The sequence below is a fragment of the Archocentrus centrarchus genome, chromosome 4, assembly GCF_007364275.1.
Source record: "Archocentrus centrarchus isolate MPI-CPG fArcCen1 chromosome 4, fArcCen1, whole genome shotgun sequence".
Classification (NCBI taxonomy): Eukaryota; Metazoa; Chordata; class Actinopteri; order Cichliformes; family Cichlidae; genus Archocentrus; species Archocentrus centrarchus.
Genome location: NC_044349.1, coordinates 11,578,953 through 11,600,269, shown reverse-complemented (window position 1 = coordinate 11,600,269; position 21,317 = coordinate 11,578,953). Strand labels below are relative to the sequence as shown.

Genomic DNA, 21,317 nt, shown 5'->3' with positions numbered 1-21,317 from the left:
TAATGATGCTGCAGCTCCATTCTGTAACAAAAACAGTGATTTCAGGTTAAAGTGCACAAAATAATGATCCACTTGTATAATACTGCCGCAGTTGTTGTGGCACCTGATACTCTTAAAGTCTGCCTTATTTTTGCAGAGAAATGGAGACTTTAAGAATACCTACCTGAGGTGAACTCTGAGCTGAAGGTCTGTACATGAGAGCAGGGTTTGTAACATCACAACTAGTTAAGAACAGAAACCAGACCTGGTCCAGTAGGTGATATAAAAGCTTTAATCCTGCATTACACAATGAGCATGGAGACATTTTTTGTCCCAGTTGTTGAACTTTAAGTATAAACAGTATTTACACATTCACAGACTCTATATATATAAAAAATGAGGACAGAGTTTTTATTTTATTTTATTAGGCCACACATATACCAAATATACTGGCTACAGGTGTACCTAATAAAGTGGCTCCCCACTTTAGTGGGCACACAGGTGTGACTAATAAATTGTCCTTAAATACACACACAAGTGCATCTAATAAAGTGGCCACTGGTATACCTAATAAATAGGCCAATATAACATAATGGATACAGCTAATAAAGTAGCCATAGGTGTACCTAATAAATTGAGTGGCTTATCTTTAAAGCACAAAGCTGTACCTTTATAAAGTAGTTGATCAGCATTATATCAATAACTCATTTGTTTGAGTTTCCCATGTTGTATGTCTGTGGCCCTTTAATGCATGTCTTCCCCACCTCTCTCTCTCTCTCTCTCTCCTCACTTTCCTGTCAATCTTCACTGTTTTCTATCCCATAAAGGCAAAAAGGCCAACCAAAATATTTCAAACAAACCAACAAACTCACAGACAATCACTGACAGAAGGATAAATAGGTTTAAATAGATGAGTAATACGGACACATTTCAGCGGCAGCAGTGTGGGTAATACTTGAAGTTGAGATGATTTGCCTTTAAATTGCAGAATGATCTGAACTTGTTCCTCAGACTGTAGGTTTATATTTAAAATCAGACAGTCAGGGACACTGACAAAAGGATGGATAACTTTATGAGAGGTGTTGAGTTATAACAGTTTGGATTCTCACCACAGCTCTCTGATTAGCCACATTTAGAGCCAAAACCCTGTTTTTTAGGAAGATTGAAACAATTAAAGTTTGTGAAATTCAAACTTAATTTTGTTCATTCTCTGTTCAAGTCAGCTTTGAGAAAATAAATTTGACCATTTGAAAAATAAAAAATGGTTATTAAACTAGTTTTCAAAAGTGTTAGATGTTTAGCTCATGTCCAGATTGTAAAACTTACCCATGGACTTTGATCAACTTACCACCGACCTGAGGAAAATTGTGCCATGGGCACACTTTTTTCCAAGAAGCCATATTTTGACAACCCTTTGTTACAGATTGGAAGGAAAAATCATGAAATTAGGCTACATGTTGTGATTGTACTGCTGCCTCATTTTGCTTTATCTTGAGGACTACATCAGTAAAAATGGCCAAATCACCCCACTCTCCCCTATTATATTATTATCATATCATATTACATTGGATCTTAATTAATGCTTCCTTAATGTGTATATCACTTTAATCTTGCAGCTAGAGATTATTTTTAATTAGTATATTTTTATTTTATGGGCAAAATAGTAAGTAATTAAAGCTGTAATGTAAAAATAATGGAGTGGGCTAAAAAGATTGCATCCAAAATATAGAGGAGTAGAAGTAGAAAGCAGCATAAGATAGAAATACTTACATAAAGTACATTAAAATTGTAGGCTACATCATTGAACCGCCACCTAACCCTAATCAGGAGGAGGCCTAACCTCCAACAGTGCCTGGGGACCCATTCGTAAGCACTGCCTCACTAACTAAGCAAAACAGCATCAACAAGTCTTGCTAGGTATCTTGCCCAAGGATACCTTGGGCAAGATACTGAACCCCAAGTTGTTCCCGATGCATTCATCAGTGTGACTGTGTGTATGAAAGGGCTTATATACAAATGAGACATGCTGTATAAAGCATTTTGAGTGCCCATGTAGAGTAAAAAGTTCTATATAAGAACCAGTCCATTTACCATTTACTGTCTCATTGTCCTCTTACATGTCCTGCACCACCCTCACATATTTCTCTGCCACTCCCGACTTCCTCATACAGTACCATAGTGGCAGTCTTGGCACACTATCATATCACCCTTTTAGACTTTTGAAATAATTTAAACTTTTTAAATCTACCTTCAGCATTGTCCTTTAAGAGGACAGAAGGGTGTTTAATTCTTAATTTATGAAAGAATATTAAGCCTCATCTGGTAGGTCATCAGTTTGAACAGTAGGTGGCAGTGCTGCATAAAATACTGACCCGAGATTCAAACATACAGCAGGCCAGGTGCTCAAAAACTGTTTCTAAATCTATTACAACACATGAATCAGTTACTTGAGAGCTGCTACAGACCAACAAGGTTCTCTACAGTAATATAATAATTGTAATAATATAATATGTGTTGCTTTGCAACAATCCCATCAATTGTTAGTCAAAGTAGTATTTTTAGATACCTGGGGGTCTTTTAAATTAAACCAAGGTCTGCTTGTGAATGAAGGATTCAAACTTGTAATGGAGGCTTTTCATAGTGAGTTGTGACTACTGTATTTAAGGAAAAGACTTCCTCTGCCATTGTTGCTATTTATAATGAACTGTCTCTGGATCCCTGGACCATAGTTTGAGAAACAGTGCTGCTGAAAATTTTAAAAGTGACGGAAATCAGACGACTGATAGATCAGCTGTAAGTAGTACCAGCTGCTGAAATGAAATGAAAATGAAAACAGAAATGAAAACAACATCGGATTGTGCCTGCAATGGCTGAATGCACAGGGATTCAGGAGATGACAATGTTTTGATGAGATCAATGACATGTCAAATGAATAAAGATTAGCTTTAAAATTGGAAACAGTTTCTCTGTTTTGTAGTCCCATGGAGGCAGATCAATTTGCTGGGTTTAGTTGTGATAAAATGTATTTATGTGGTATGATGAAGGGCCAGATGTCGCATCTCAAATAGAGCGATTTACATGATTTGATTAAAGTAAAAATGGCTCTTTTGTAAATTGAAGCATGGCTCTTTTTCAGATAGTGTGCTGCTATGTCAGCCTCTTGGTCTACCTGTTCCTTTATATCTTTGAACTCTCACCCTGTTCCTCTTTCTCTGTCTTATATGTCTTGACACGCAATTCAAAAACATTTGGTTTCACACAAGAAGTAGATCTGGACAGCCGACGAGTGCTTCTGTGATGTGTGAGAGTGTGTACATGTGTGTCTGGTGTTTGAGTATGTGTTGGGGGAGGTTTTACTCCACTAATGTGTTTTGTATAAATATAATTCCAGTTATGTAGATAATAGGCAATAGGCGTGTGTGTGAATAAGAGCATGTTTGTGTGTGTTGTGGTGTTTGTCGTGAGGCACAGTAGAAAGTCTATTTATCGTGAGGCATTAACTCTACTAATCACGTGTGTGACACGTGTGTGTTTGAGGACCCAAATGTTCTACAGGTTTAGGTGTAGGCAAGTGGTCATGCCATCTGACTCTCTGTGTGTGTGTGTGTGTGTGTGTGTTTAATAATTGACTTTACACTTTATGTAAAATCAATTTGCGTGATTAGCGTGTGCGAACAAAATTTATAACAGACAGTAGCGCTTCACACACCACATTCCTCATTCACCTTCTGTCACCATCACTCCAATTTGTACCTGTACCTGTAAAAGTTTACTTGGAGATTTGGATTCCCCTCAGGCCCGTTAGAAAGAAAGGTTAAGGGTCACAGGATGATTTTGGTGATTGAAGAAAAGCAAATGACATATTTCTTATACTTAATTTGAGTATTTTCTGACATCAAAATACAAGAGAAAATGATGAAGATCCTTGAAAATTTGATTTAAAACACATCAACAACACAGGCTGTTGGCTATAAATTGCTAACACTACCCAATCATATGTAAAGTGCTAATGCCAATATATGACCCACTTGATACTGGGACAAAAACTTCAATACGAGAACAGTAAATTAAGGTTCTAGTAATGAGTAATATCACATAATAAACACCTACTATTACCTGTTTTAATTCACTTTTTATATAAGTAAATACATTTATGTAAATATGTAACTATGCATACTTGTGAGTAATTTCATATAAATGAGAACTGGTTCTCAAACATTTTACCTGGTAAAATAAAGGGTTAAAAAACAAAAGAAAATAGAATTTCTCTTATTACTGTGCCCCCCTGCCTCCTTTCCTACTTTCATACTAGACAGAATGAGAAGTCTGCTTTATACTACGGGGCCAAATGCAGTGCTGCCAGTACTTACTAAATATTTATACAAGTCAATTTCCCCTAAATCAAAAGCTAGGTGATTCTTTCTGCTTTTCATTGCCAGCAGAGATGACTCCTCTGCTGGGTTACAGTTTCATATAAACAAACAGGGCTTTCAACTCTCTGTCCTCAGCATCTTGACTTGGCCCTGGTCCTAGAAAACCCCACTTGGCTCCGTGGTTCCTGTCAGAAAGTGGTGACTAACACACTGACTGGCTGTGTGACAGACACCTACCTCAACACATTCTTTAATTCTTGTTCCCATTAATAAAGGCTCTTTTATTAGACCAGTAATTAGCCTTGGAGAGAATTCCCAGACTATAAAGGGAAGTTTGTTTTTCATAGTAGTAATGGTAAAGTGTTAATTGGCCTAAAACCATACCCTGCCATGCAAACCATTAGGCCATAAATGTTTTCTCGTACTCCACTGCAGCGCTTCTCCTCATGTCAGATGGATCCAGTTTTTTATTTCTTTTTTTCTATTTTTTTCCCCGCTCAGGAGAAGGATAATGATTAGAATGAAAAGATGCTTCTGATCATCATGCTGGTGGTGGAGGTGAACATGGAAATGATATGGGTGATAAAGGTATAATGGTGCTACAGAAGAAACCAGGCATTTATTCTTTCTGGTTGTCTATGTTTAGATAGTTTAAATAGTTGATGCAGACCTGTCTCTGCCACCTGCACTGCTTTCATGCTAGTAATATCACCTAATCTACCCCGCCTCTCTGCTCACATGCATTCACTTCTCTAACTAGTCCCCTCAGCATTTGACAGATTGTCTATATGCCCTTATCGCCTTCTTGCATTCCTTAGTTTTGGACTTTTGGACTTTCTGCCTGCTTTTTTTGCTTTGTTGGCATTCCTGCTTTGTAGAACCTTGTAAACAAAAAACCTTTTTGAATGAAGTAAACTTCAGTCCTTATGTTTACCTGCCTATTTTGTTTGTGCTTTTGGGTTCTACACTCAACATGATGACCTTGGCAGTGTTTTTCTTTTTGTTTGACAGGCGACTGGAAGTGATGATCAAATGACTCTGACAACAGTGGTGATGATAATGAAAATGAAGCTCAATATGTTGGAAGTGAGGATGATGAAAGATGATAAAAGTATGCATAACCATCTGTAAAGCAAGAACAGTACTGTTATACAACAGTAATGGTATAATTCCACACCCACACCTGCAAAACATGGTGCAAGAAAAATAAAAAGGGATAAAATGTTAACATATACATACATGTGTAAACTAATGCTTTAAAATTAATTAGTTTCCTAACAATAATAAAAAAGAAAATGATTTAAATATTTTAAGGAAAAGCATTAACAATAGTGTAGATAACCACAATGATTGACTAACATGCCAGACGCGGTACTAGGATTAAAGTGGTTTAGGATGATGGCAGTGAGGTACAGACTGACCACTGCCAAACTAACAGCTGGCCCCTGCAATGATGCTGATGGTGGTGGCCAATTGCATATAAACAAATGATGCAAAAGAAAATAAGATGATGAAAGTGAAAAAACAAGCATGCCAGCGGTGACAACGATGATCGGTGAAGCAGTGGTGAAGATAATAAATGTTGCTGTTTTGAGTGACGATGAGAATGGTATTTAGGATAATAAGGATGAAGAGCATTATAACTCCACGTGGCCGCAGTTGTACCGGTGGTGGGAGTGTCCGCGGAGGCGCTCCACTCCCTACTCGCGCGCAGCCACGAGCGGCGCTCGGATGTTTTCATTCTGAATTTATATGGTTGAGAGAGGAGGACGCCGACGAAACGAAACCAGAAGAAGCAAGAAGAAATAGCCAGCCTGTTTGTCCGTTTTTGCTGTGTGTGTGTTTTTGTGTTTACTTCTGGTGTAATGTCAGTTCGTCGGGCCGGTTTAGTGCTGCTCTGCGCGATGTTGGCGGTGACCTGCGCTCGTAGGAGTTCGCCGGAGCTGGAGGATGTTCAGGAGAAAATGAACAGCGCCAGATGCACATCCAGGTGCCTCACTCTGCACATGACCCAGCTAACCGCTGCTTTCAGACACCTCCAGGTACAAACAACCATTTTGGCCTCAAAGCCTTTGCTTTTACGTGGTTTTAACCTGAGGATCACCTTCAGCAGGGCAACCATTAGAAACCATTGTTTCTAATGGTTGCAATTTGCAATTACTGCTTATTTTTATTTATTTATTTTTGATAACATATAGCAACTACAGCGCTATCAGTCTTGATCAATAGAGTTCAGTGGAACAGCAGAGGTTTTGTTTGTGGTACACAAGCTGCAAGTCAGTTTTTAACAACACAATTTTACTATTTTGACAAATATATCACTTTTTTTTATAATCGTAGCAATTCAATCTAAAACATTTCATTAAATACACAGAATTAGTCTGGTGCAGCCACTTGTTAGTTAGGTTAAAAAAAAAGCAGAAAGTTTGACCTTAAAATCATTTTATTACACAGACATAATGATTTTGCAGGTGATTTGCAAATTTAGCCTTATCCACACTGAGTGCAGACAGTGACATTTAATTGGTCCACTAATCCACTATGCCTTGCTTCTATTTATCACACCAGTTGTTAATAAATGTTGCCCTCCTTTCCTTTTCCTACAGTGTAAGTCTTCACATAAACAGTTGCACCTCAGTCCTGTGTTGTGTACATTGATTTTTGATTAGCTTGATCAAGAAAAAAGGTGCTGTGCGCAATGAAGCAGCTGTGCACTGCACATACTGCCTGAACTATTAAGCAAAATAAACCTTGAGAACTACACTTAAATTGTTCTCCATGTGGTTTTCTTCAGGAAGTTTTGGACAAATGATGTTGATGTTGCTCTGATTCAAGTTGCCCCGTGTCAATACTCTAATGGGGCAGAGGTAGACTGAAGAAGAGTTTGGTTATTGGTTTTTAATAGTTCACAAAATGGCTCATCTTGCAGGAATTGCAGGACCATGCACCGGGGCCTTTGTAGTGAGGAATGTGAGATTAACAGGGACATTAGGACGTTACCAAGTTCGAAAAAGCCACTTATCGTTAACGGCTTCAACATGTGCATGCTGTGTAGTGGGTGGGAAAGTCATTAACCACAGAGTTCAGCCCCAATGGCTCTGAGGTGTGTAGGCAAAAGTGTGTATGTGTGTGCATGTCTGTGTTTTTTTTTTTTTACATGTTCATGTATAAAACCAAGGTTTGGTCTGGTCCTTGTCCATCCAGAAAAGACTCTCGCCACCTGTGCATCGAGTAATGAGGGTGACCTCTGGATGACTTTACCATTTAGAACTTTGCCTCTCTCGATGTGTGTGTGTGTGTGTGTGTGTGTGTGTGTGGTGGTGGTGGGGGGATAATCTAGAGCAGAGGTGTGAGAAAGGGAACATTCGTTTTAAACTTTATGGTGTGGAGCAGTCAAATGTGCAAATGTCTGGTTGATTTTGATTTCTCTTTATTTCCAGTATTATTTTACTATTATGAGTTTTTTGATATTTTTGAATTCTAGTTCTGTTAATACTCCAGACTATTTATATTTGATTTATTGTACTTTGATTTATTGTTCTATCCTCCCTAGCAGCATCTTGTATCTTATTAAATCCGTGCATCTTTGTTCAGTATCACCCTACTGAGTGACTTCCTGTTTTATTTTGTTAGTTCCCAGTCTCTTGTTTTGCTGTTAATTTTACTTCCCCTGTTTCATTGCGCTTGATTAGTTTCAGCTGTTTCTTGTTACCCAGCTGTTTCCACAGTCTTTGTTAGCCTGCAGTGTCTTCCTGTATACATATGCCCCCGCCTTTCAGTTGAACTTTGTTGTGTTGTACTATTTGTGCTGTGTCGAGCTCCATGTGCCCTTGGATTTTGTTGCCTTATATTTTTGTGGAACTCTGTTTCACCTTAGTTTGGATTTATTCTTGTTTATTCTGGTCGCCTTTTGTTCACTGAAGTCTGCTACTTTGGGTCCTCACCTTGAATACCCCAAATTATGACAGAATGATGCAATGCAATCTCCTCATTCTACGACAATGACTGCTAGTCTGCAGCAGAGAGAAGAGAAAGCTTTTTTGAGCCAGATTTACATAAAGGCCTGAGCCTCTGGGTCCCAAGCCACCTGCCCGGCCTCCAGAAGGGCTTCATCCCTGTTGCTAGCTGCCACACTGTTATTGGCCACCAAGTCATGGGTAGGGACCTTCATCACTGGCTGTCTGTCCTGCCTCATTGTTGCCCCAAGGATGACTCCCTCTCTTTCCCTGAACTGCCCCATTAGCCAGGCTGACCCCCTGAGATATCATCCCTCCTCTCTCATGCTTCCTGTTGTTATGTTTTATGTTTAACAGAAAATAATTTATTAAGCAAGATATATTTGGTTGTTTTTCAATATTAAAAAACAAAACAATGTTTTTGGTTTATTTCATTGTAAAGTACATATCACTGGGTTTTGGAGAAATAGTTGGATGTCACAATGGGCCATTGAAGTCTTTGACTGGCTTGTACCAAAACGGAAGAATTAATTGGTTAATCAGTTATAATAATAATAATAATAAACTGAAGATTATTCAGTAATTACTAATGTTTCTACCAAAACAATATTTGTTATTTCTAACATCTCAGCACCGGTTTTGACACATTTTATAGAGTGGCTGTATATTTGATTTAAAAAAAAATAGTCCCTTTATTGATTAATCTCTATGTACTTGCCTTTTGGTGCATTAAAATAAAAGCTGCTGTGGCCAAAAAAAAAAAATTAAATCCAATTGGGGCGCCTGGGTGGCTTAGTGGTGAAGCCGGCAACCACATACATATACATACAGGCTCGAGTCCCGGCCCATCGCTAATTTGCCCACGTGTCTTCCCCTGTATCTTTCCCCCATTTTCTATCTCTCTCCACTGCCCATAAAAGCCGCTGTGGCTAAAAATGCAATTATCTGTGCTCCAGTTTTGTTGAGTGAAAACTTGTGATCATTTAATTTATATGTTCACACTGATTATAGGTGGATGCACCTTGCTAACCAAGCTTGCTAGCATTAGCTGATAAATACGGTCACGTCTTGCTCCAAAAACCAAGATGACACCAACCAAAATGCTAAACTTACAGCTTAAAAAAGATGGTCCACAAACTACATACATCTTTTATATACAGGCTGTGATTAGAAAACACCAGAGAGGAAAAGGAATGCTGAGCCTGAGAGACTCTGAAGGTCTAAAGAGACACAAAAAAAAGTCTGTGTGTTTAAACCAAAATAAAAAGCACATCTATATTCTAAGGAAACAAGGAAACAAATTTCCTCTCAGCCACATCCTGAGGAGTTGCATCACTCCTCGAACCTATTATGGGACAGCTTAGCGAGCACATGGATTGATTGATGGGTAGGATTATGTTAGAGCATTCATTCTGTTTAGAAAAAAAAAAATCCCTTTAGACAGCAGTTCCAGCAACTACGACATCAGTAAGGGCAAACCAAGCTTTACTCATCCTCCTCAGTCACCACACTCAGACACAAACACACACATTGCTTCCTCTGGCTTCATGTGGGTGAACCTTGTGTTTTTGGCTCTTTTTCTTTCTCAGTGTGTGCAGCTAGTGTGTAGCCACTAGAATGTGAGTCACCAGTTTTCTATTTACACCTCTCTTTTTGCTGCATCTCTGGGTTTTCCACTACTTTCCCTTGCATGGCGTAATAGTGTAATTATAGCTCTTTTGTGTGTGAGAGAGCACACATAAATATATATACATATGTTGTTATGCTGTCGTATCCCCAAATTCCTCCTTGATGTAAGCTCCTAAAAATAAGGAAAAACTCCAGTCTTGCGTGCAGAGTTGAATCTCTTTACACATACGTAGTAGTTCAGATTAGCTTGTGTGTCTTAGACACTCACATGCTGTGGTGCTGATGAGCAGATGGTTTGTGGGTCAAGCCAGGGCTAAGGGCCAGTGATAGGTTGAATGAGCTCCCTGTGCCTTCTTGTTTGTGTGAGTGCGTGCATTCATGTGTGCATATTTGTATGTCCTGGCTTCGCTGCGGTAGGTAACTCTAATCAGCCCAAAGGTCGGTCAGCCGACCAGTCACGCTCTGAAAAAGACCAGAGACAACGGTCAGCTCAGGTTGCAGACAGACAGACGAGGAGATAAAGGCAGGTGGGCAGACTCAGTCAAGCGTGAAGACAGGCAGAGGGATGGAAAGACAGGCGAGCAGGCAAGCAGGTGTGACAGACATAGGTGAAGACAGACAACCTGGTGAACTGATATGTATGCTATAGAAGTGGACTGATACGCAGGGAGACAGGCAAGCAGAGAGACAGGCACTGGGGTGAGTGACGGCGGGAGACAAAGGCTTGTTTGATTCACCTCAAAGATAAAGCCTCTGCAGCTTTGTGACTGCCCTGTCATTTGATCAGTGGATAGATGGTGATAAAGTTGTGGCAGTGTAAGAGTGACTCTCACCTGAAACTGGGACAAGAAATTCCAAAACAGTAAATCACAGCTGGAATGGCAAGGCACTGAGGGCATGGCTTTGTTGTAGCTTTAGAAAGAGAGACTCTTTTACCACATCTAGACTGTAATGACATATTATATGTGCTACTTAAATCCTTTTTTCTTCTCGTGTGTTTCTTCTTGTAACTGCTTTCCACAGATAAGAAGATAAATGTCACGCACATGTTTTGCACAAACAAAGAGCAAAAACTGGCTCGGGTATGGCCTTACCTTGCAAGGCAACTGGAGTCTTGTGGGATTCGCAAGATCATGATCACGAGAGTATCCATCCTGCCAGGCTTTAAACTGTGAGCTGTCCCGTCTGCACCCTATAAGGAATTACAGCTTAATAAAGTTGTAGATATCTGTTTTAGGTGTGACAATAGATAATCAATTATCCCTCAGGTAGTTTTTGAAAGTGACTGCCTTTGTTACTGAGTTTTCCACCCAAATAAAGGAAGAATCGTCAGATGATATGCTACCACAGTGATTGACCATGGCTTGTTTTTCCTGTGGGATGCTCTCTGTGGTTTGTTGATCTAATTGGCTGAAGTAGATTTTTTTTTTGAAAGTGTCTGATTGTTTTATAAATAACTTTTATTGATGATCTGTTTCAGTATATAAGTACAGTATGTGTCAGGAACAATAACTCTGAAGTCTTCACTGCTTGGCAGATTGCTAATTTTCTGCGTTTTTACAGTTTATAAAGTTAGCTACGCTGGCTGCTGTTAGCTTCTGTTTAGCATGATGCCAGTCTTCACATCTAACCCCAATTTCAGATGGAAAGAGAAGGAGAAGGCCTGTAATAAGAACCCCTTTGTTCTGACGCTTGTTGTTTACAGGATGTAGGGCACCACGAACACTAAGGTGGACACACAAGCATGGAGTCACATGAGTGCGCACACACACACGGACTAATTAGGGGCTTCTGTCGGGAAGCTTCGGACCTCAATGTGGTTTTTTTGGGAAGAACTTTCTATTCTGTTGAGTGGAAGTTAGTCATGATATATTCATCACACAAACAACTCATACACCGTTGCGTTTGCTTCTGGTCATCTGGGTGTGATTAGTAGAGTTATTACCTCATTAAATAGACTGTCTACTGCACCTCACTGCAAACACTGACCACAACACACTCTCTCTCTCTCTCTCTCTCTCTCTCTCTCTCTCTCTCACACACACACACACACACACACACACACACACACACACACACACACACTTTCTCCTCCCCTGTCTCTCCTGTGCACTCTTTTGTTTTTTATCGCTGCATCTGGCAGACGTGTGATATATATCTCACTTTTAAACACTGAAGGGTGTGTGCAGCTGTGCGCGTGCATGTTGATTGTGCGTGTTTCAGTGTGTTTGTTTAAAAGGCTAACAACAGGTTGTTTTTCCTCCGACAATGATCAGCAGCAGCCAGAGCCATGTGGAAGTCCTTTAGTGCAAGTGTTTCCTACTCCATGGGTCAGTCTTCTGTTTCTGATGGGTCTCTCATGGCAGATTTCTCTTTCGGATCCCAGACCTAAAAGAAAGTTTAAGACCCAGCGTTTTAGTGTTTTTTATGAAATCCAAGTTGTTTCTTTTTATTTCTTTTTTAATTTTTTTTCAGTGTTATTTAATTATTTATTCTGCATGGTTTCTTGTGAGGAAAAGTGTAGGAATTCTGTTGGTGCATGAACCATTAAAAGCAAAAAACAACCAAGCAAACAACAACAACAACAACAACAACAAAAAAAAAACAGCTCAAGGCCTTTTCATGAATTTTGTAGTTATATTTTACAATATTCTGCCTCTATGGAGTTCTTGTGCAGAATGTTGGCTTTCCATTTATAAAATATCCTTGAAGAAAAAATGTCAGCCAGATGAACAGCAGTCACCAGAATTTATTGTGTCCTGTTTCACAACACTCCCCATCTTTTCCAGTCTCCTCCCTGCTCCTATTAACTAATATTTATTTCCACATTTCACCTTCTTTTGACTGCGTCTCCCTGTTCTTTTCAGTGTCCTCCCTCCCTCTTACTTCCTCTCAGTCTCCCACATCCAGCTTCTTTTCTTCTAGTCATCTTATGCAAGCCCTCTTCTTTCTTGCTCAGACTTTTTTAACATGTGCAGCTGTTTTACCACAGGCACACACAGACACCCTCTCTAAGACCCTACGAAACCCCAGTCTGACCAATGTTTAATGGCCATACGGCGCACAGACCCATCTGAATCGCCTTAATTGGCTCTGACAGCAAATATGTCCCATGAAATCAACTTGGGATCAATGAGTATGTGTGCATCCATATGTTTGAGCATAGACTACAGAAGGGGGTAAAGTGGACTGACTGACATCGGAAGGATGTTATGGCAAGGAAGACAGAAAAAGAAAGAGAGCGTGAAAAAGATTAAGAGAGAGGATGAAGATGTGAGGCCAGCAGGGGGGAACACGGCTTTATATCTCCTCTGTGAAAATCTGGAGATACTTAGCTGTCCTCGCTTCTTTGACTCCAGCATCTATAGTTTATCATCACCATCGTTTTTAAGTCCTCTCCTGTCATTTTTACAGGATTTGGCAGAAATGTGGAGACTCAGAGAGTTAGTGGGTCCAAATGAAAGACAGAAGGAGTGACACAGTGACCAAAAGAGGCTAATCCTGCTCTTCTTTAATCCCTCTGCTGGTGCATGAATGTGCAACCAACCCTGCTTACGGATCTATAAGCGGCACAGAGCAGAGTGATAATTGCCAAAATCATAATGCTTTGGGGCTACCTGAGCATTTTTTCGGACTGCACTGTAGGATTAGGATTCAAAAGCACTGTTGTCACATCACTAAGTTGAAACAGTGAAATAACCTCTCTTAATTGTACCACATCCTTTAAAAGCAATAATATTTCAGCTACATCAAATACATTGTAACAATCAATAGCCATGCATGGTGTATGTTTGTTAAGAAAACAGCAAGAACTTGACAGATTTGATTGATCATTTTGTTCCGCTGTTCAACAATCACACAGGGAGAAATAGAGGGTTCTTACTTACAGCAACATTAATAGACCAGATTGCAGTGCTCTCTCTCTCTCACCCATACTCTTGTCATTATTAGATTTTCACTAAAACCCAGTCTAATACCTAAAAGTTCATATAAATTCATCTGGCAGCTTTGGAACGACCTTCTGGGAAATGTGAAGAGCAAAAGCCAAAAGCATTAAAAGTGGTAAATTATACAGCTCCATCACAAAACAGGCCTAGCAGCAGGTAGCAGGACTGAACATCACCAACTGATTGCATTAAGATATGTCTGAGTTGCCTTTTGGGTATGTGGTAGCGGAACAACTCAGACTCCATCCATCCATCCATCCATTCGCTTCCGCTTATCCTGGTCAGGGTCGCGGGGGGGCTGGAGCCTATCCCAGCTGTCATAGGGCGAGAGGCAGGGTACACCCTGAACAGGTCGCCAGCCTGTCACAGGGCCAACACTGAGAGACGAACAACCTTTCACACTCACATTCACACCTATGGGCAATTTAGAATAGCCAATTAACCTAACCCCAGTAAGTGCATGTCTTTGGAATGTGGGAGGAAACCGGAGTACCCGGAGGAAACCCACGCAAGCACGGGGAGAACATGCAAACTCCACACAGAGAGAGGGAGAGGCCTGGGCCAAGGTGGAATCGAACCCAGGCCTTCCAGATGGTATTCTATCTGTGAGGCAACAGCGCTAACCACTGCGCCACCGTGCTGCCCAACTCAGACTCATTGAGCAAAAATGTTTTGTGGAATAAGATTTGACATACACTGTGTTGGCCAGTAAAATTCACACAAACAAACCCTTCTGGTAGATTACCTTGTAAAGTGCATGTAGCATTTCTGCTATAAGTGTTTTCCTGTTTTGTTTGCCCAGTGTGCACACAGTGGTTGTCCTGTTCAACAAAGAGAAAAGAAAAGGCTCTTAGCAAGTGAAATAGTTAGTTAAAATGTTTTTTGATGAATGCAAGCATTTTGTTAGACCTCAATCATAACATGTTTTTGGGTGAGTAATGCTAAATTTATACAGAAAAAAGACAATACAATATTTAGCTGTTTTATGTTTTTTCAGTGTAAAATATATTCCCTGAATATTAGATGCAAACTATGCTATCCTTTTTTATTTCTCTTTTTTTCCACCATCATCCAGTAAGTTCCAGTAGATAACCGTCCCTCCCTGTGCCTGGTTCTTCCTGTCTCTAAAAAGGAGTTCTTCCTTTCCACCATTGCTTGCTAAAAGCATTTGCTCATAAGGGATCATTTGATTATTGGGGTCTCTCTCTCTTACAATATAAAAGTGATTGTTTCTGTAAATGAGTGGAAGGTGTGTAAGTAATTCTTCCACTCCACTGCTGCTATATGTATCCATAGCAGCAGGGTTTTTTTTTTTTGTGCTGCAATCACAAAATGTTAGCAGCATCCATTTTTTCTAATAATAGTTGCTTAACAACAGGAGGAAGCTTACAAGTAGGCAGAGGAGGGAAGAGTTTCTCTCAGGGTCTCTGTGCGACACCATGACACCGGTTCATTTGTTTCTGCCTCATATGTTCTTCTCTCCATTTATTGTTCCCTACAGACTTGTTACTAATCTATTCATCAGGGGTTACACAATTACTGTAATGCGCTACTGCTTCCGTCTTCTTCTTTCTCTCTTCTCTGCCTCTTAGAGGCTGGATTGCAGCAGGCCCCACTATTATCCCTCGAAACAACTAGCATAGATTACTGTTAAACCATAATGCCCCATCTTTGGGCATTTAGTCTGAAAGGCATAATGTCATGGGTAAGGAATACCTCTGTTTGCATTTATTATATCCAATAATGTTTCTTTTAGATACTTAGATATTGGGAACCCTTGAGCATATTTGTGGTGAACTTTGCTCAGAATCTTCATTTCAATCTTATTCATTGTGTCTGTTTCTTGAAAGCTGAGCAGTTCTTCATTGCTGCCAACAGCTGGACAACTGAGCCAGTGAGCAGCTGTAGCAGTGCACAGGGTGAGAGCATGAGAGGAATGAGACAAACAGAATTTGTGGAGAACTTGGAGCGTTAATCATTTTTACACATATGCTTAATGGACAGTCTCTGTAGAAATCTGAGGTGACTGACAGTTTGTTGGTTTTGGAAATGAAAACACAAATCTGGAGCTGTGTTTCCCATCTTACAGTCAGGATTTAACAGTCTGAATGACCTGTGTGAACACCTTTTTTCAAAGTATGTCTCAGGTTTAAGACCTTCAGCATCCATGACTGATCTAGTGACAGTAATTTCTTTACTTCCAGGCTTATTAGTTATACAAGTCACCCTCCATCCATCAATAACAATGTGCATGTTTTCTAAATGTTACAACCGAACAAGTCAATTCACCATCTTCTGTACCGTAAAATCCCTTAACTCCTAAGCTCTGAACTTTAACCTCAGTACTGTCACCCTAACTCTAACCCCATAGCCTTCATAATACTAGAAGCACAAAGGCTAAAACCCTGAAAAGGGTGTGTGTGTGTGTGTGTGTGTGTGTGTGTGTGTGTGTGTGTGTGTGTGTGTGTGTGTGTGTGTGTGTGTGTGTGTGTGTGAGCGCACACAACAGATGAGCTCGGTTCAGGCTAAATGCAGCTCACTCAGAAGAGGGTTTAAGAGTTGTTAAGGGGGCTTATCCAACACACACCAGAGGCTCAGTCTTTCTCTCTGAAGGCATAGCCACATAACAGCAGGCAGATACACACAAGTATTATAATAGTTGTTTTGATGTCGCACGATGGCATCATGATTATTCTGAAGATGACAAAGCATTTCAGAGGGATGGGCCACCTATTGCACCACAATTGACTATCTAACCAAAGGAAGCTGAAAACAGCTGGTAGAACTTATATTTTTAAGGCTGAATTATTGCTGAGAAACCAAATAAAAACTTAATAGTTTGTTCTAAGGCAGTGTAGGGGCTCAAAAGAGGGCTGTGAGTAGTTACATCCACACTGTGAAAGGAATAGGGTTTATGGGTAATAGTTCTGAACAGTGAACTCAAAATATGATTGCTTTGCCCTGTGGTGGACTGGCAACCCATCCGGTGTGTTCCTGCCCTCTCATCCAGTGTTATTCTTGAGAATTTGTAGAAATATTACTGCATGAATGACAAAGTAATCAATAGAGTCATTATTTTATCAGTTCAGCTTAGTTGTTGTCTAGACTGTTCACAAGGTCAAGAAGGGGAAAACTCTGTGATAAGGGCAGGTTGGTTTGGTTGATCTTTATTTCTGTCCCTGCGGTCATGACATGACGGCTCCCGCTGTCACAGTGGTTACAGCGGCAATGTTTACCGGTGATCTTGACTCACTCAGCAGTGAAGTGTACAACCCAACGCAGACACTCACACTTACAGATACACACATAACCATACATCTCTCTGGGTGACGTTGTCCCTGTCTGGTTCTGCAGCCACAAACCCAGTGTGTGAAGTCATTTTTCACAAAGAACATAATTATTTAAATAAGAGAAAGGTTGAGTGTCTGTCTGCATGACTGGTAATGTAATTTTGTTAGTGACCTTTGAAGCAACAATATTTTGCTTTCTGTCTCCTTGTATGTTGTACAGTAGTCACACATAAATGGGTCAAATGTGGGGGGAAAAAACATGTCAAAGATTTATTTTTCTGTCTCTGTGTTTGTTCTAATCCTTCCTCCTCCTCTCTGGCCTTTGCAGAGTGACCAAGTTCTGGTTTGGTGTGAAAACCACAGACGCTGTGCTCAGGTAAATGCACACACTCGTCAGCCTGCACTATGATGACATCATACTAATGCATTCATTAGATCCAAAACTTACCAACAACATTAAGTATATGACCAACCCACCTTGTCCCTTTACCTCATTATAATCAAGTAACAACCTTAACCTTTTAACCAAGTCTTTGGTACATTCATGTATAGTCTTCTCTCTTAAACTGTTGTTACCTCATCCACCGATAGGTGGAGGGAGGTTATGTAAAAAGAATTTGTCATACAGCAAAGTTTGTTCATGATCGAGGAGGATTCCAGACCTAATGATCCAGACGGCTGAAAATTATAAGGTCAAAAAAATAATTCACTCCTGTAGACTAAGAAATAGAGCCAATGACATACAACTAACACCAAAATATAGCTGAACCTGATGGAGTATGACGACATTGGGTGGTATCTATTGCAGTGTAGTATCGGCACATAGGAATTTTGGGGTGAGTGAGGTATGGGTATACTGAGTGCCCTTGTAGTTGTACAGTTGTTTCTCTGTGTGTATGTAGAGGCAGGGATTTAGTGTTTTACTGATTTAGATTTTGCCTCCTGTCAGGTGACTCAAGCAGCCTTTTAAACTGAGCACATGCATGCTTGTGGTTGTGCTGTTGAAAACAGTTTTTAAGCACATTATCTTGGTTTGATTAGCTGGCACATTGAAACTGCAAACAGTTACATTAAACATTTGGTACTGTAGAGGCATGTGGGAACAAGAGCACACTGTAGACTCTCCTGAATTGCTAACAACAAACTTGATTCTGCAACTGCACGCTAAGAGCCTCATGGTGCCCCACCTCAAAAGTAAAAGAAACTTAGTGTGAGTGTGGCTATCCATTCACTTTTCTGTGGAATCTTTAAGCCACCACATGGCTTCCGTAATAGCAAAGGGTGTGTTTTCATTTCAGATAATGTCCTCCTCTATATCCCTATTATCCATCCTCCATGGAGGAAAAATTAGTGTGCTTATTCACTTTACACTGCCAGAAGGCGTCAGTGTCTACGTCTGCGTCTAGTGTGTGTGTGTGTGTGTGTGTGTGTGTGTGTGTGTGTGTGTGTGCGCACGCACACGCGCATGCGTGTGTGGTAATTCATTGTTCGATTCAGGAAGAGTTTCCATGCCGAGTATTTTTAGCTGCCAGTCTGTCCACTCTGCAGCAGTTCCAGCTTTTTACAGTTTTCTGGACATTACTGTTAGTGTTTCAGATTGCTAGTCTTATAACAGACCAACAGATGAGACTGAAATTAGTTCTCTACTGTTGGAAAGTTAATAATCATGTTTGCACTTTATAAAGACTAAATGATAAAAACCTAACCTAACTCAAGGGATGAACCAGTGATGTGTCTACAGTACACTTAACAGACAATGTAGCAATGAATCAATTTTAAATTGTATCTTTAGACACTTTGTTACTAACAGACTGTCACAAAGCACATCAGTTGTTACCATTTCTTTAGTTAAACATGAAAAGTGCCAAAGATAACACAAAGATTCCTAAGGTGCTTTTACCCAGAAACTTGGCATATGTCAGCATGGTGTGCAGTGTGTCCTTGAAAAATTTGTAGGAAACTGGACAAGTGGAAGACAAAAAAATAAGTATCAGGCCTAAAAAGCTATTATCAGCAAATGAACAATATTTGAAAATCATGTCCTCATGAAATAGGAAAAAATCCAGAAAAGACCTGACATAAGACCTGAGAGATACATCTGGCCCCTCAGTTGATCTGTGTGCAGTTTGCCAAAACCTCATCAGAAATGGTCTCAGTGGAAGGGTGGCTGTCAAGAAGCCATTCTTAAGGACAGGAAACTGGGAGAAAAGTCTGAGGTATGCCAAATTACACAAGAACTGGACTGAAAATCAGTGGCAACAGATCTTATGGAGCAATTAATCCAAATTTGAAGAAGGAAGTCAGGAGACAGGTTCTACAATGAGTGTCTATACCCTGTAAAACACCATGTAGGCTCTGTCATGGTTTCAGGCTGTGTTTCAACTGGTGGTGTTGGGGAACTTGTGAAAACTGATGGAATTATGAGCACAGAAAAGTACCGTCAGATTTTAGATCCATCATGCAATACCATCTGGAAACCATCTGATTGGCAACACTTTCATTTTCAGCATGACGACGATCCCAAACACACTGACAATTAAGGGGCAAAAAAAGAAATGGGGGCGGCTCAAGTCTTTTGCACAGTACTGTATTAGAAAAATATACTATAAGGACTATAAGAAGATAATGATTCTTTGCTACATGTAGCTAAAAAATGTCTGTTAAATAACCTTCCATCATGACCTTTTACTTACTAACCTTAACTCATTCAGTATCAATGACTTCTTGAAAGATTCTGTCTAACTTTTTATTGATGTGCTTTCTGAACTCCTCGTTCAGGTTCAGACAGAGCGAAAAGCTTCAGCCCAGCTGGAAGTGCACCTGAGTAGTATTTCACTTCTTACAACATTTCCAAGCTTTGCTACAAATTCACATGACAGTTGGATAATGGAAAAGGTACAAACAGGCACAGCGAGAGCCTTTTTCTGTATAACGTACATTTCAGTTGAGTGTGTATGCATTTATAATGGGGTCAGTGGGGGTTAGTGTCAACAGCAGCCAAGGGCCCCCCCACTGAAACCTCAACCACCAGACCGTTGCAGGGGATAACACGCTGAGCGAAACATCTACAACTACACTTACCCCCACTGTCACCTCAAACAAAAAAAAAAAACACTAACAGATATTGTTCCTTTGACCTGACCCTGACTAATCCCTTCTTTTCTTCATTTTTTTAACCTTCCTTTCTTTCTAAGCCTCCACTTCCTTCTATTTGAAAAGAAACATGCTGTCATTTCAGAAAATACAGTATTAAGTAGTTGTAGTTGAAGCCACATCATGGTAATCGATGCCCAACAGCGGTCTCTCAAACTGACCAGTGGAGGCTGACACTGTGTAAGCCACAATTTTCCTCTCAGACAGCCTGATACTACACAGACACGCACAGTGTCTCTTTTTGCTTGTTTGAAATGCAAAGTTATTAATTTTTACTGTTTTACAGTCTGTTGAAAGTGGATACAGCCCAATTTGTAAAAGTCACCACAGTAGGCCAAGCAAAATAAATTAGAACAGAAAAGTACATATCCTAGTCCTCTGCCATAATTGCCAAGATTAATCAAAATAATGAACTGCTCAGCAAAAGAAATCCAGCAGTGTTTAATGCACTCAAGGTGTGCATATTTGTTAACTGGATGTTTGAGAGATCAGACTTTGCTGATTTTTATTGATTATGCACCTTGGGAGCATTGTATACTCTGCAGAGTTCATGTGATTGTTGTTTCGCAGGCTTATAAAAATGAAGGGGATTCTTGCCTCCTCTGTTGTAGTTGTTTAACCCCATAAACCAACAGCAGGTTATTGTGAGATACAGAAAGACAGATAAGGATAAGTCCTGAGAATGATTTGGTTACACCACAGGCTTCAGTTGTGGTAATGATACTAGCGTTTCTCTTTGATCTTGCAAGAAAACAGTACTTTTTTTTTGTTTTTTTGGGCCATGCCTGTTAGCAGCACATTTCGCAGAATTCACTTTACAGCTTGCAGACGATGCCTTTGCTGTAAATTAGTGACTACACGTGAAGGAGTAAGCAGCCACCACACATGTGATGGTTTCTGCTTATTGAGTGCTGGAGTTGATGCTCTCTCAGTTAACTTCTGTGGGCGGAAGTAAATTTCATCCTTCTGACTGATCACTTTCAGTGCAAT

At 40.1% G+C, this 21,317-nt stretch overlaps 1 protein-coding gene across 1 annotated transcript in view; it reads left to right on the top strand.

The window, feature by feature from the left end:
- Nucleotides 1–6,100: 6,100 nt before the first annotated feature.
- anos1b (anosmin 1b) overlaps nucleotides 6,101–21,317 on the top strand; it is a 47,437-nt gene continuing 32,220 nt past the window's right edge. The window contains exons 1-2 of the mRNA XM_030727756.1: nucleotides 6,101–6,394; nucleotides 17,503–17,550. Of these exons, the coding sequence (XP_030583616.1) occupies nucleotides 6,218–6,394; nucleotides 17,503–17,550 (225 nt within the window). The 5' untranslated portion in view covers nucleotides 6,101–6,217. The remainder of the gene's footprint in view (nucleotides 6,395–17,502; nucleotides 17,551–21,317) is intronic.